The 15,616-nt window shown below is 41.7% G+C and overlaps 1 protein-coding gene across 1 annotated transcript in view; it reads right to left on the reverse strand.

Moving 5' to 3' along the window:
* Positions 1 to 14,270, reverse strand: part of maml3 (mastermind-like transcriptional coactivator 3) — a 147,015-nt gene extending 132,745 nt beyond the window's left edge. Inside the window, exon 1 of the mRNA XM_079264803.1 lies at positions 13,553 to 14,270. Coding sequence (XP_079120929.1) covers positions 13,553 to 13,924 — 372 coding nt within the window. The 5' untranslated portion in view covers positions 13,925 to 14,270. The remainder of the gene's footprint in view (positions 1 to 13,552) is intronic.
* Between the last annotated feature and the right edge of the window lie 1,346 nt (positions 14,271 to 15,616).

The raw sequence follows: 15,616 nt of genomic DNA on the forward strand, positions 1-15,616 counted from the left end.
TAATTTCTTTGATTTCAATTAGAAAAAAACAACACAGTAGCCAGACCATCATTCTGCTGCTATAATGCTCAAGAAGACAAGTAAAAAGACCAATAAAAACAAAACAAAAAAATTTTTTATAATGGAATTTTTTTTTTAAATTTAAATAATTGTTTTTGTTTTTTTTTGTTTTTTTTTACGAAAAATCGATTTTAAAATTGTGAAGCAAAAGAAATCCTGATTTTTGATTTTTTGATTCGATCTTCCCACCCCAAGTAAATATTATATCTACCTTCCCCATTAGCAAAGATAAACATAATATTTAGTCCAAATAGCCTAAACATACTGAAGCCACCTGCAGCCTGGCTAGATTACATTTAGTTCTACAGGATCAAATGACAGAGACATTATCTAAATATTACCAGACTAATGCTATTTAATTAAATGATTAAGCATAAATTTCCTACAGTATTTAATCATAGTCATATCTAGATTCATTCTCTGCGCTATTTAATTTTATGTCTTTTATGTTGCCTTAGTTGTAAAGTGAGTTCCTCCACTAGTGGGCAATGCAGAGTTCAGAGTTCATTTCCGCATGTTGGCAGCGGAAATGCAATACTCTAAAGTTGTTTACAACCATCCAAAATACTGGATGTGGGAAAATAAAACCACAAAGGTCTTTTTTGCTGTGCTTCTCAACTGCATCTGCGTCTTCCTAGGGTGCATTTTATTTGGTGTTTCTGCTTCGTCTCTTTCCTGTTCCTTTTCTTCTCTGGTTCGTTTCATTTGATGATGGTGCGTCAGCGATACAACTCAACACTGACCCAAAATTTCCAGTGGTACTGCGTTATTTTCTGCATCAAGTGGCGGATCGCTAAGCCCCTTGAAAATGGACAAAATTACATGCATAAACAATGCACAAGAAGTACAAACTGTCCGGCTGTCACCAAATAAGTCCTCTACATCCAGCATGAATGGGCTGCACTGCTGCCAGTATGTTTGATTTTTTTTTTTTTTTCTTTTTTATAGAAGCAAAAGATTTTCTTGACTTTCACTGTTGACTAGAATTAAACCATTCAGCCACAGCTCGCTTGGATCAACTCACCAAAAACTTGGTATGAAAGGTACTAAGTTAGTATTTCTTTCTGTTCAGTGAAATGAAATACAATAATTATTGATCAAGTTTGGTTTTCAATTTGAAAGCAAATTGAAGGTAATAAATCCAATCAGTGCATTCATAATTATGGTAAAATTGGAATAATAAAAATAAGAATTATGGTCATTTCACCCTTTTTCATATGTAAAAACAACAAACATGAATTTGAGTCACAATATACCAGAATAGATAATAATGGGGAAATTAAAATCCTGGGATTTCTTCTAAGCAGATGAAATAAAAGCATTATTTATATAATGACAGCCATCTTATATCTGAAACCAAGTTGAACACAGATTTGATTGGAGTATTTTTATGGTAGTTTCAGGGTATCAACAATATATGATTAGTACTTTTAAACAAGACCAAATATACAACAGCTCTGGCATTTCCATCCACCCCAAAAGAAAAAGTGGTTTTGATTTACACATAGAATACAAGGTCACCAAAAACTGACCCCTGTTCATGTCAGCTCAGTCCCTGCTGGCTCCTCCTTACCTCCAATCACATCAGTGGTGCGAAGCTCGGTGCTTTGCACTGCAACTCACTTAAAAATAAGTGGACAGAAATTTAGTCAGAGGAAAAAACGTACTAAAAGATAAGAGTCCAACAGCAGAGACAAGCACACCGGAGAGAGAACAAAGCAACATCTCCAAGAACAAGAGCTTCACCTTCTTGTCTGGAGGTTAGACATTTGAGGGATGTCTTCAACCCGATGCTGCCAATGAGGCTGGAGCTGTTTGCTGATCACTGTCGGACATTTTACTTCTGAAAACTAGAAATAACACGTAAAGTATCTTCTTCCTATTCACACCTCCACTGCCCAGTGTTCAATGGGCAAAATGGAACACAGTTAAAACAGACTGAGTAAAGCTAATCGGATTTTTGGCTAATTCTGCTATAAGACTAAACAACCCATTGACATAGAACAGCTTTTTTGTTTCTTACGCTGCTGCACGATGTGACTTTTCAACATCTTTTAATGCATACAATACACCTTTTGAACAATCAAAGTCCCCCCTCTGTCCAGTAAGTAAATGTTATTGTATCAAAGATTGCTACTACTTAAGACAAACACAGCGAAGCCAGTTTAAATCTGATTACTAAAACAAAAGGCGGCGAAAAATAAAACACCATCCTGCGAAATTAACCGTTTATCACGTAGGATGCAACATGCTACCCACAAACGTGTACGCAGATTGTACTGCATATTGTGTATTATCTCATGTGCATGATTTGCATGTGGTCTTATAGCTTTGTTTGTCTTTTCTGAGTCAATTCAACTTGTATTGATATAAGTGAACTTCCTACTTCATCTGTCATAAAAACCCAACTTTCATGCCCACAAGTAAGCTTTTTCTTTTTTTTTTTAAAGCTTTTGAAATTACAAAGAATTAGTTCAAGTGCTGCCAACAAGCACTGGAACCGCTATGGCCAAAAAAGCAGATCCTTAAGTCCTGAGAAGTCAGAAAAAAAGTCAGAAAATGGAAAACAATGGCATGGCGTTTTTCAGGATTTCTCTTTAAGGGCACATCAACATTTTTTATCCCAATCCGAGCCCGTTTGCTCGGAAAGTCCACCTTGTTTGGGGAAATGTGAATGTGCCAAACAAATTCTGATTTGGATCAAAGAAGCAGACCCTGTCCACTTACAGATACAGGTCTCGGTCCATTTAAGCAGACCAAATAAAGGAGCCAGACTACAAAAAAAAGTCACGTCCTTGCATTTGGCCTAGTATTGCATTGTGGGTAAATACAAAGCGATCGCTTTAAGGGTCCTCTGCCTCGCCTGTTGTTCATACTGCGTCCATTACTGCAGTGTATTTCTGCAGTATACATGCATAAGACAAAACAAAAACCCAGAACAGCAAAAGTTCCGTCTTCATGTTTAACTCACAAATGGAGGAAATAAAGTTTTCTTCTTGTCCTGTTCTCTCTTTTGCTAAATACTAGTGCAGCGCCACCTTTGGTGGGAATGGGAATATGTTATATTAAGGGTTTGGCTTGTTTGACCAAAGTGCAACATAAACACGACTCAAGCCAAGTCCCCAATCGGACCGAGTCTAGCGGACTATCCCAATGCAAATGCACCCTAACTGACATTAAAACGTTAATCACATGTTGTGAAAAGCAAGTCATCACATTATCTGTAGGTTTTTTTCTGATTTGCACAAACAGAACTACTGAGAGACCCACAAAGTTTCCTTTGTACTTTAACCTGATAGGAATAGGGAATCTAGGATTTCTCATTCACTGTTGCAGGTCATCATTTGGCAAACACTGTTTAGCTGCTGAATAATGTCCCAGTTAGAGGTCACCTAACCCACAAATTGTTGCTATTTGTCTGAGACTGCTTTAATTTAGCTGTGCTGCAGCTGCTGGTGTCTGTTGGTGTAATTAACAATTCAGAATCCACATTTTACCTGTTAACTCTGACTTTATGGAGGGCGTAAACACCTTTCCTTCCACACCTGCATACCTTTGTTCTCAACACAATGATGTAAAGGAGAAATGCAACACATACCTGCACATAAGCTCACAAACACTCCAAACGTCGCCGATAAGCACCTCATTCATATTTTACCACGCTACAGTTTGTGCAAGTACATGGGGGAGAAGGGGGATGGAGGAAGCAACAAAGATGGCTTTCCTCCATTCTGCTATTAATAATGCAAAAACTAAACTGTCATTCAGAAGCTTCTGAAATACTTCAGGATCTACACAGAGGAGGAGGCTTGCTGCCATCCGATAGAACGCACCAAGACGACGGCACGCCAGCCAAAATTATAGTAAAACTCAGCTACCGTGAACTACTTGTCAGATAAAAACGGACTTTTTCTTAACTGGGCAGCATTTTCTGTAGTTAGACTGATCAGTAACCAAGTATTTACTGCAGCTATACAGTAAAATAATGTGAAACTTTTCTTCTTGTTCCAGTCGTCCACATAAACAATGTCCCAATGTAATATTGTTTGCAACTGATGAAATATTTAACAAATTTTGATTGGGGAAAAAAATTCACAATTTTTGTGGCAGAAGAATTGCATTTTGAAAAAATGTATTAAAATAGCTTTAACAAGTTTAACTTTCAATAAAAGGCCTATTGGTCTGAGAGGAAGACAAATTGTTTGCATCAAGTACTGCAACTGGCTGTTGGTACGTCACACGTGATATCACTGATGAAATGAATCTGTTCATGATAAATAGTAGAAATCAGCAGGAAATACAGTAAATCAAGGCAAATGGAGTTACAGAATACAGTGTTTCCCCCTACCACTACCACTGTTCTAACCGTTTACTGTTTTTTGTAAACCACCACCTTTCAGTAATTTATAGAAAATTGATCCAAGATGAATTTTGGAAATGCAAACTGACTTCACAGCTGTCAAATTATGTATAAATAAGGTGATTTTGTCAGTAAAATGCGTCACATTACCGGTGTAATTCTGTAAGAGCAACAGAGTTCACTAAAGGTTAACATTTACACCCTGTTTATTAAGCAAGTGTGCGATTGTGAAGAAACCACAAAATATAAACCTGAATACATGGATTGTCATCCGAGAACGTTGTTACCGGTGACGCTTTTGTCCTCATGTCAGCTCTGCTTAACTTTAATCAGACTTTGATCCGCGGGTTTCATCGGCTCCACAACCTCTGCTTTTATTTTAAGAATTGCACCTCTGTCAGTGTGCATCATAAAAATCCTTCAGCTTGCAGGCAATTGGAGCTACGCAAACACATACATACATGAGAGTAAAAAAAACGGCCATTAGCCGCTACAGAGGATGTGTACCATCATAACTTATTGGTGATACAGTTTGTTGTTGTCCCTCAGCTCACTGCTGCTTTCGGAAAATGTTGTGTTTACCCTAGCATCCGCAAAACAAGACAAAGAAAGTATTTATTACTGTTGGAAATGGAATTACTCTTCGTCATGTGGAAAATCAGGGTCTATCTTTCTTCTCCTTTTCAGTTGCTGCAAAAAGTGACGTAGTATGCTCGTGTTGAACTGGTACTTCAAATTTATAATAAAATCACCGGCGAAACTGGTACTTATGTAGTTTATACAAGTTATAGCTGAAAAGACGAGAAGCAGGGAGCTAACTTTGTTAATTTACGGTATACGTCATACGTCACGTGCACCCTCTGTCCAATCAGAACCCTTCCCAACCCGCCGCTCTAAAGAGGAATTAAGTGAGGACGTCTTTCATGTAAAACTTAATTCAGAACTATTATTTTCATGTGAACTCGTAGGAGAATACATTAATTCCGAATTATTCAATTCCGAAATAAAAAACATCATATAACCGTAGCCAATAATTACTTGTCCATGTTTTGGATACAACAGCAGCTATACACTGGGGTGCTCCAGTGACGCAAAGCAGACCTGTCCAATAATGATCAAGGCTGAATTTCATTTTTTACTTCCAAGACTTGGTCACAAAGGTAGACAAGCCATGCCAATGTGATGTTTAATATAACAGATGAATGCCACACGGATTATAACACATGAACCACCTCACCTTCATCTGCTTCTCTAATGCATAATGTGCTCAGAGTGGAAGTGATCATGTGTGGACATTTAGGACATGAAAACAAAAGAAAGAAGCTTCTTCCACCTTTAAGAACATCATTGAGGAGCAGAGTTGGATGAAAGACGTCAGTTTGGGAATGATTTCTCTGTGTCACATGTCACTTCCCTTTCTTTCATCCCTACGTCACGCCTCACATCATCAGAAAACTGGAACAAAAATGTCCCGGAGAAATCAAACAGAGGTGAGCTGAGAAATTGCGAGAGACAGATTGTGGCTTCACACAGCAGCTGCACAGCATGGGTACACGTAAATGTCCTTGGCTGTTAAAGCTTGCTATAAAATAGATAAAAACTCAATAAAAGTAATTATTCGCAGGTTTTAAAGCGATATCTTAAGCAGGCAAATACAATGCAAAGCTGTAGGAATGGAAAGCTGCAAAAAAAAAAAAAAAAAAAAAAATAGCTGAGGAATAGTCTGGAGACCGAAAAGTGAAGAGAAAGGAGCTGCAGATCAGAATGAAAGAGAGACGCCTCACTTCTGATGATTTACTACTGGTAGCTTTGAGCAATTCCAAGCTGCTGAAACTTTTTGACTCACACGTACAAAAAATCTGCTCACTCGCTTATTCAAGGGTCTGCGCTCAAAGTGTGTTCCTGTCGAACATGTGAACATGCGTGGGAGGAAGGGAATGTGGTTGCAGCCGCCCCAAATCAAAAACATCCAGCGCTTTTATGCGTGTGCGTGTGTGTGTGTGTGTCAAGTAAAGTGAAAAAAAGTGGCAAAACAAAAGACCTAAATATGGTGCACATGGGAGCAGAGAAGGTAAAAGGAGAATTTAAAAGACACGGTCAATAAAAAACAGAGGGAGCCAGTGAAACAGGCGTGTAATGAGTCAAAAACAGCATGCCTGTGATGTCACGCGTGCTCGCCGACGTCACGCGCTGCGTGCGTGCATGTGCGTACTACCGGGTGTCAGCTTCACGCCAGCTCACTGGTTTAAATATAGCAAACGGGCAACGGTCCCAGCTGACTTTAACAATTCCATCGCGACCAAAAGACAATCCATGCCACATTAGCGCTGTGCTAACTCTGAAACCAGAGAAGTGCTGAACAGACTGAGGAAGAAGAGGAGAGGAAGGGAGGGAAGGCCCCAGATTCATGAAAACTCAGCCGCCCACACTCTGGCCTCTGCTGCCAAGAGTTGAGTAGGACAACAGCAAGAGAGTGTGTGTGTACGTGTGTGTGTGTGTGTGTGTGTGTGTGTGTGTGTGTGTGTGTGTGTGTGTGTGTGTATAAAGAGACATTCCTCTGCGAGGTGGATGCCAAGGAACGAGCAGAGCAGAAGACAGACCGTCCTGAGCTACTGTGTTTTAGTGGAACTAACGAGCCCCTCGCTGTGCACGCCGGCTTCGCAGCTGCAAACTTGTTAGCGATTACATAATCAGATCTGACTGGATGTTTTTTCAGGAAAAGTATGGGTCACAGTTCTGCTTTGAAGCAACATCGTGGCCTGTCGGGTCAGAGACATGTGCCTGTAGCTGAAAGGTCACGGGTTTGGATCCTGGCAACAGCTCCATTAGTTTCCACTGGGATCGGAACAGAACTCTGTTAACACATGAAAGCGTCTCCTGAACATGTTTCTTCTCTTCGGTCTGTGGTAAAAAAAAAAATTAGCGATAATACACTATGTATGTACATTTCTGTTTTTTTCTTATCACACAAAGAAAGAAGATGATTGGACACTAATATCTCCTCCAACAGGCCTGATAGTAAATGAGTTCACACTTGCTCCCAGTAGGTAGTAAAATGTCATTCTGGGAGGACAAACGCATCAAAAAACATGAGTCAGGACAACAAACTGATTAGACTGAACATACTTCAAGCTGTTCGTTCCACTGGTAGACTGTGAATATCTCAAGCCAAGGCTGGCTGAACTATTTGAAACTTTGATGAAACATGAGCAGACACATCAGAAATTTAAAGGTTTTGGTACGCAACTAAATCCTAGGTCAACGGCACTGATGTATGCAAACCAAGCGGCAACCTCCGGTGGTTAAAAGTGAAGCCTATGCGGAAGTGCATAAAACTGCAGTTCCCCCTTCATCCACTAGGGGCTGGCTCCAAAACAGAGCAAATCTCCATAGACTCCCATGTTAAAAAGACCAACTTCCCGGCAGAAATAAACATGTTTACAGCCTGGTTCAAAAATCCATTTTCGGTTTAATAGGTCAGGTTTACCTCTTGACAACTGTGGGGGGAGTGAATCTTTTTCAAACTCGCCCGTTTAAAAGTAATTTAATCCCAAAGTTCAGCATATTTAGGGGCGTGTCCTTTTGATTGACAGGTACCCGATCTCTCGCTTCAAGTAAGAAGAACCTAGAACAACAGCGGTTTTAAGCCTGTTACCGTGACTTAACTTTAGCCTGCTTACCTCCGTTAGCTGGTTAGCTCCCGTTATCTCGGGGTTAGCTCGGTTAGCTTTTAGCTACAGAAAGCTCAGAGTTCGCTCGATGTCAATGCTCTGCCATGATGCTCACGGCTCCGCTCTCAGCTCTACCTCTTTGCCCATTTTTGTATTTTCCGGGCGAGACGACGCGCATGATGCTGCCAAGATGGAGATGGTAGGAACTGCCCACCGAGCTTCAATTCAGCTCTTCAGAAACCTATAGGTGACGTCGCGGAGGCTACATCAATCTCTTTATATACAGTCTATGATGCAAACGCATACATTCTGAAAGGACGCGATAAACTTGATATCGATGCTTCCCTCATTTCTCCAAGTAAAACGATACATTGTGAAAACTCGTGTTTAAGATCACAGTAAGTAGCAAAAGAAACTTTGAAGTCAGAAGACCAGACAACACCGTGCCAACCGTTTGGATCTAGAAGACGCGCAGCCGTGATCCCTCTACACATGCTAGTTTAGCATGTCAGTGTGTTTAAGCAACTAGCTGAATTTCATTCTAAACATCTACAGACAGAAACGTAATGGTAAGTAAACTCACATTTCTACTCCTCCCTGACTGTCTGACCTTATTTGTGTCTATGTTTTAACATTTAAGGTCATGAAAATAAATAAAACCAGTGCCAGCAATGAGAAGAAAAAAAAAAAAAATCAGTGTATACCAACTAGATCCCATTTTTCTCAAGTAAGCAGGAAAAGGAGAATACAAAAATTATACTGAAGAAAAATATACAAGCTACTGCTGGTCAGCAGACAACCGCAGCTGTATTTTCTGCTTCAACTATCTCTGAACTCCTTCCTGACACTGATCCGCCTCCCGACAGTACATCATGGACGTACTCTCTTGTCGTGTTAAACTCAAAGGAGTCTAAACTCAAAGTCGTTTAACACTACAACCACCTTAATACAATTTTAAAAAGTAAAAGAATATAAGAAAAAAAAAGGTTTTTTGGGTTTTTTTTTTTTTTTATATATATATACTTTCAATTTGGGACCCCACTGAATTTGCCAAGGAACGACTCGAATCATCACCTGCTGGTCCGGTGGACTCGATCATTAAAAACTAATCAACATCACTGACATCATTAGAAACTTAGGTTCTACATTACAGGTTCTAACCCTAACCCAGTGTGACTATGCATGTGACACATGCATTGCGATGACAACGCTCTAAAATGCTCTAAAACTAAGTCAACAAGTTCTCATCATTTTTAAGGGTACCTGACAGACAAACCTGTGTGGTAAAACACAATCCATGTTGGTACGTTACAGAAGGAAATATTTGCTCAGGACCTAGCAAGATAACAGTGACAATAACTCAAATACAGACAAAAAGACCGTGACATTTATAAAAGAGGTCAGATCAGTGCAAGTTAATTGTCAACAAGAAGGCGGACATGCAGCATAAAAAAGTGCTCTTCAAGTCATCTGCTGAAAATTTTTCTGTATTTTTTCCATCATGGAAATAGCAAGGTTAGAAAAAAACAAATACCGTGCAGCTCTAACTGTGTTTCTAATAGTATCTAATCACTTTCAGCGGTACAAACCGTGTACACAAACAATTGTGCAAAATAAATAGAAAAATAAAATTAAAATCCTTAATTTAAAAAATTAAAAACATCAAGGGAAGCATTATATCTAGGATGCTTCCCTTGGCAAAGTAAATTTGCCCAGCAGAATACAGCATCCAGAAAATCCATTTTGCCTGCTTAAATGCTGGATAAGACAAAAAAAAAAAAAAAGTATCTAATCACTTTACTAAAACAACTTTTTATTCTTCTAGAAAAACTCATTTACATCTACTTGTTCTGGGTCCTGATTTATGGCAGCTGCCATATTTGAGCCACCATTTGTCCATTCAGAGACACCGTAGTAAAAACAACTGTGTGTGAAGAAAGAACCCTCCGCTTTACAACTGCAGTACCATAGAAGAAGACAGCACAAGTGGACAGTATGCTAAAGTAGTTGCCTGTGGTGCAGTCGATGGATTCACACACATAAAAAAAATGTTTGAAAGAATTTTGGCCACTGGCAGCCACCGTCCAGTCCCGTGTAATACAAATTCAGATAAAAAGGCATCTTGATGGTCTTTCTGCCCATCCCTGAGTGGTTTTAATGTCCATGTCTGGTCAAAAGGTGATGATAATAGAACATTACCCTCTCAATGTGACACTCCTGTCCTCTGGCAAAGATTTACCCGTTTCTGTTACTGCGTTTACATCCCTTGTTCGATGTAAAAGCCTTACAAAGCAAAGCTAAACCACACACACCTCTGATAGCGAAGGCTGACGATAATGAACATATCTTTTAGTCATCTTCGCATACCTTCATTTGATAAAGAAGTTCCACTAAATTTGCAGAAGATCACACACTACTAGTCATATACATCCAGTTCTTAAAAACTTTTATTTTTCTTACAAGCCAAGCAGAAATGGACGATAAGAGGAAGACAAAGTATCATCTGCATCTTATGTAGGAGAGAACGCATCACAGGCTCCCATCTTCACCGTACCTTAGCAGCTAGTTTGTAAAAATAGTTACTGGAAGTTAATCCATGAGCTCATCGTTCAGCTTCTTTCAAAGACGCGTATGTTCCCATTAATCTGACAGTGATTCAGCATCAGTGCCCCGTTTGACTGAGCATCCTGACGCTTCTTTCCCATAACCTCACTATGTTAAACCAGGTTGTATAAGCTGAACATGCAAACACATCAACGTTGCACGACAGAGCCACAGCTACAAGTTATCTCCAATAATCAGTGAATCCCTTTCCTGAATCATCTGCGAGAGGTGAAACCCATGTAACATCCTCACGGCGGTTGCAGCAAGACATCTAAAGCCAGAGATGTTTAAAGAAGAAGCAACCTTCGCATGTTTGACCTGGAGATCTTACACCTGCTCAGAAAAAGGCACTTAATCAGCGCTTTTACTTAACAGTCTCCAGTGTCTGCACTGGTTTTAGAGTATAATTAGATCCTAAGATGCTACAACTTTAATGGCATGGGGTATTTTGGATTTATAAGTACTGACTGAAAAAGAAAATATAAACCACTAAAGAGTTTATGAGCATTAACCTCTGTGTCCCTTTTTTCCTATTGCTCACTAAGTAGACTACATAAGCAATAAAAACTGTGTCATGGTTCGGAATATGTAACAAAGGTCATAGAATATAACAGCGTTAGTAAAAATCATACATAGCCGTTTGCATGAAAGCAGACAGAAACATCTGGGAAGTGCTGGTACTGGGCAGGTAAATGTCCAGTGCCCAGTTTATCTGAAGCCATAGCTGGCTGCCTAAAGCCACGGTGAGGAAGACAAGTGAAGGTTCCCAGTGTCTTCTTCTCCAGTCTCACTAATACTTAGCCCATAAACACAAACACACACTTTCCATAATTACAGGCTTTTGCCCCTACTTGACGTGGGTGTGTCTGAGAACCATTAGACCAAAGCATATTGTACTGGGATGTACACAGCAAAGCAAGACGATGAAGAAAACGACATTTCTTTCTAACTTAAGCTCCTTTTTTGGCTTTTTCAAAATACAGATTTTTGCTGCTTCGTGCATTCATTCATTACAAACATGATGCTGAATATGATCGTACTGACACAGAGAGCCCACCATGTGATGCACACAAACATTTCCCAGCCAAATAGTTCATATGTGTCATTTTAACTCCGTGCTGGGAACTGTACGTATCCAGTCATGACATAACCGCATCTCCCGCTGCATTTCCTTACGTGTAAGAGAAGTCGTCTGCACTCTGCATACTTCAAAGGCCAGTCAGTAACGCAGACCCTCCAGATTACAACCCACTGGGAATATCTGTATGCATGTCTATGTAGTCACATCAACAGCGTATTCAGCTTTCCTAGAATGCCTGCTTCTGAAGCGACTACATACAGCCATCTAGCTGCAGCTCTGTTCTTCAGAGGAAAAAACCGGGAGAGGGGATTGCAGACTTCTCCCACCTTTCATCCCCCTTACAACCCCTTTGCCTACACAGTGCCAGGAACTTACAAAGTAGCGTAAGAAAAGGGGAACCAACAGGCAGTTCTGTGTGTTTCAGCCACTGAATGTGGTGTTTGCATACAAGCTGTTGCCATCATTGACAGGGAAAGAAGCAGAGAGGGACAGAGCAAAGGGATGCCTGTGCCACTGTGTCTTTAAGCAGTAATCCCTCCATTCTCAGAGCATTTGTTGCAGGCCATCTAATGGGCGGCTCGGTTTAATGTCCACAAGGGCCACTGGGAGCTCCTGCACTATTAAAAAATCACTGCTGCACTCTCAGGCTGGAGCTGGTCCGGCTTGTGCAGCTCTTAAATAACCACCGAGGCAGCCTGAGAAAATTAAAAGACACTGATTTTGCATTTCAAAAGGGGAGGAACTGCAACAACAAAAGGGATAACAATGTTGACATTCCCAACATGTATCCTTTGGTGTTTTCTAAAGGAAACCAGAGTTTGCCCACAGGGGACGTGGTGTGAACAGGGGGGACACAACACAGTTTGCCGCTGTCTGTCTCAGTCTCTTTCATGCAGCCAGCTGGAGCCGAACACTGGAAATGAAAATCTGATCTGCAGCAAAGTCAGATCCTCATAGGACAGCCATAGGAGATTCAGCAAACCTCCATATGTTACCACTGCCCCCTATCAACAAGAAATCATAGCAGCATTTTAACTGTAACAGTAATGCACGTACAGTGTGAATGTTTTGTTTTCTTTTGCCACCTTTATATAGTAGACCCCGCCATTTATTTGTGCATGATCAATGCTAATTAATCTGAAGAAAATAAACAACAACAGCAGTAGCATCTGAAGTCACTTTCATGTTTGATTGTGGGTTACTTTCTGTGGAAAAGTGGCAGCAATTAAAGTGTTTGCGATTCTGCTTGTTGATTTTTAAGAGTATGTTACAAAGGTTACAGCTCTGTCTGGAGCACGAACTGCTGCTGCTCAGAGCAAGGAAGCAATGTTGCAGAGCAACTGATTGCCTATCTTGCAGGACAACTTCCACAAAAAAGAAAAAAAACAAGAAAGGAGAAGTTTATGCGAAAAAAAAAAAATCTGAACTTTGACGAATTAGCCCTGCCTCCCAAACTTCTTCGCTCCAATTGAGCGTCTGAAGATCGATCTTACAACAACTTAAAAACAGCAGCTGTCAAGGTTTGTCACTTCCAAAACACAGCAGAATTCAAGCCTGTTGCCCCCAACAAGAGGGTTGAACTGCTCTGTAAACAAACGGACTAGTTGGCACCATGTTTAAAAAGTAAAAGTGTGCGCTTAGTGCGCGCGTCAACAAGTTTACCCATAAACATGTTGTAGTTCTGCAGCTTGTTAATGGAAACTAACAGGTAGAAGCAAACAGTGTGACGAGAGCTTGTAAGAGTGCTGGGGACTGCTATTGAAAGCACTTCCTTACCGCTATGAGCGTGTTATTTCTCTGCTCCGTGGAGGAGGCTGAGTCCGCGTCCGGCTGCTTGCTCTGCGGCTGCTTGCTGCTGCCACCGGCGGACTTCTTGGCCCTTTGCTCCAGACTCCGCTGGTACAGGCTGACGGTCTCCCTCCGCTCTATCTCCAGCAGCTCGGCGTGGGCTTGCTGATACCTGTTCTCGCAGTTTACGTGGTGTCTCCGGCAGCCCTCTATCCGCTGCCTGAGCCTCTCCACCACCGTGCTGTGCTTAGGTATGCCCACCGCTCCGGCGGGCACCACGCTCCCGCTGCCCGGGTTCATGCTGTTGTTGATGCAGATACTGCCGTTGGGTCCGGCAGCGGGGGAGGCGAAGTCCCCCATCACTGCACCGAGTGGCTGCTATTTTGGAAGAACTTTTCTCCCAGTCAAGCCGACCGCCACCTCCGCCACCTCGTCTTCGTCTTTCGGCCACCTCCACGTCCACCACCTGGTGTCCTCTCCGTGTGCGTCCTCCTCGGCGAAAGGTCCCAAAAACAGCCGAGCGGCAGGCGGAAGGTACAGGCGACAAAAGCCACTGAAGCAGGCGACGACCGGTGAGGTTTAAAGGGCTGCAAGGGTGGTTGTTACACACCTAGAAGGAGTCGCGACCGACGGCTTCTCCTCTTCCCGATACTAAACAAACCGCCTGCAAACACAAACAACACGCAGCCTGAACGAGACCCAAACAAGCTCCAAACTGAGCTCAACAACACGGCGGCTGCCACGCTCTTAACAACAAATAACAATGAAGGGAATGTTTAAATGCAATCAGGCCAGTCAGGCTTCATATACAAACAAACTGTCCCGACAAGCAACAGCAAGAGTCCGATCGCCCCGCCACACTGCTGTCCTTTGAGAAAAAGTTTTGCTGCCTAAACCGAACAGGCTCCGGAGTTTCCCAGTGAACTTGCATCTCATATGTGTTTTTGGTTTGAAAGAAATCCCGGTGAAGATGTCTCTGAGTTAGGAAAGAGCACAAGCGCCCTCGATAGTCCGGTTGTGAGGCAACTAGAGTGGCCCAGACGGCGCAAAACGCGGATATGAGAAGCAGTGGCGGAAGTCTGCAGTCAGTGACTGCCGCCTGCCACCATCACAATAATCAGGTCCGCTTCTCCACCATGCCAGCGGAGTGATATCAGGACAGGAGTTGAGTAAAAACCAGCTAAAGCCTGCGAGGAGCCCGCTGATGGACACCCGGAAAACCCGGAGCAGAGTACGGGGTAAATCCCGGAGAGAACCGGAGATGTTTCCTTCAACGACTTGCCTTTGCCCGGAAAACTCCGCGTGCTGCACCCTGCAAAAGCGCGTACAATGAACGGACCAGGGCCAGATTAAAAGTTCACAGTCCCCTGGGCCCAGAGAGTGTTCCAGGGCCCCCTACCCTACCGCGACATTGTGAAAATTGCGAATGATACACTGCAACAACATACAATAGCAATACACTAGACCAGGGGTGTCCAAAGTCGGTCCTCGAGGGCCGCTGTCCTGCAGGTTTCCCATGTATTCCTGTTCCAACACATCTAGCTTCCACTAAATGGATCAAACAGCCAATGACGTGCACAACTGATTAAGCTCTACTTCTAATTAATTTGAATCAGGTGTGTCTGAGCAGGGATACATAGAAAACCTGCAGGATTCTGGCCCTCGAGGACCGGAGCTGGACACCTCTGCACTAGACACTTTTTTGGGGGGGCCCTACGTGGGCCCCAAGTGAGCAAATGAGTGTTCAGTCCACATGTAAGCAAGAAAATACAAAAAGACTAAGGAAAGACAAAAGGAAGAAAAATTAATAAATAAAAATTCATAACAAATAAAATGCAGTCAAATAAAATCTGGGGAACAAAATAAAGCACAACAAAACACCCTGCAAGTGGACGACATATTAGGTCTTGCTTCAGTTATTTGTAACATAATTTGGATGTGTTTTTCTATATTAACAGTGTAAAAGAAAAACAATGAGACATATTTTACAAAAAAGTAAACTTTTTTCACAGAGGGAGTTGAATTGAGTTGAATAATTAAATATATGGAACC

Source organism: Telmatherina bonti (assembly GCF_933228915.1).
Source record: "Telmatherina bonti genome assembly, chromosome: 3".
In the NCBI taxonomy this organism is placed as follows: Eukaryota; Metazoa; Chordata; class Actinopteri; order Atheriniformes; family Telmatherinidae; genus Telmatherina; species Telmatherina bonti.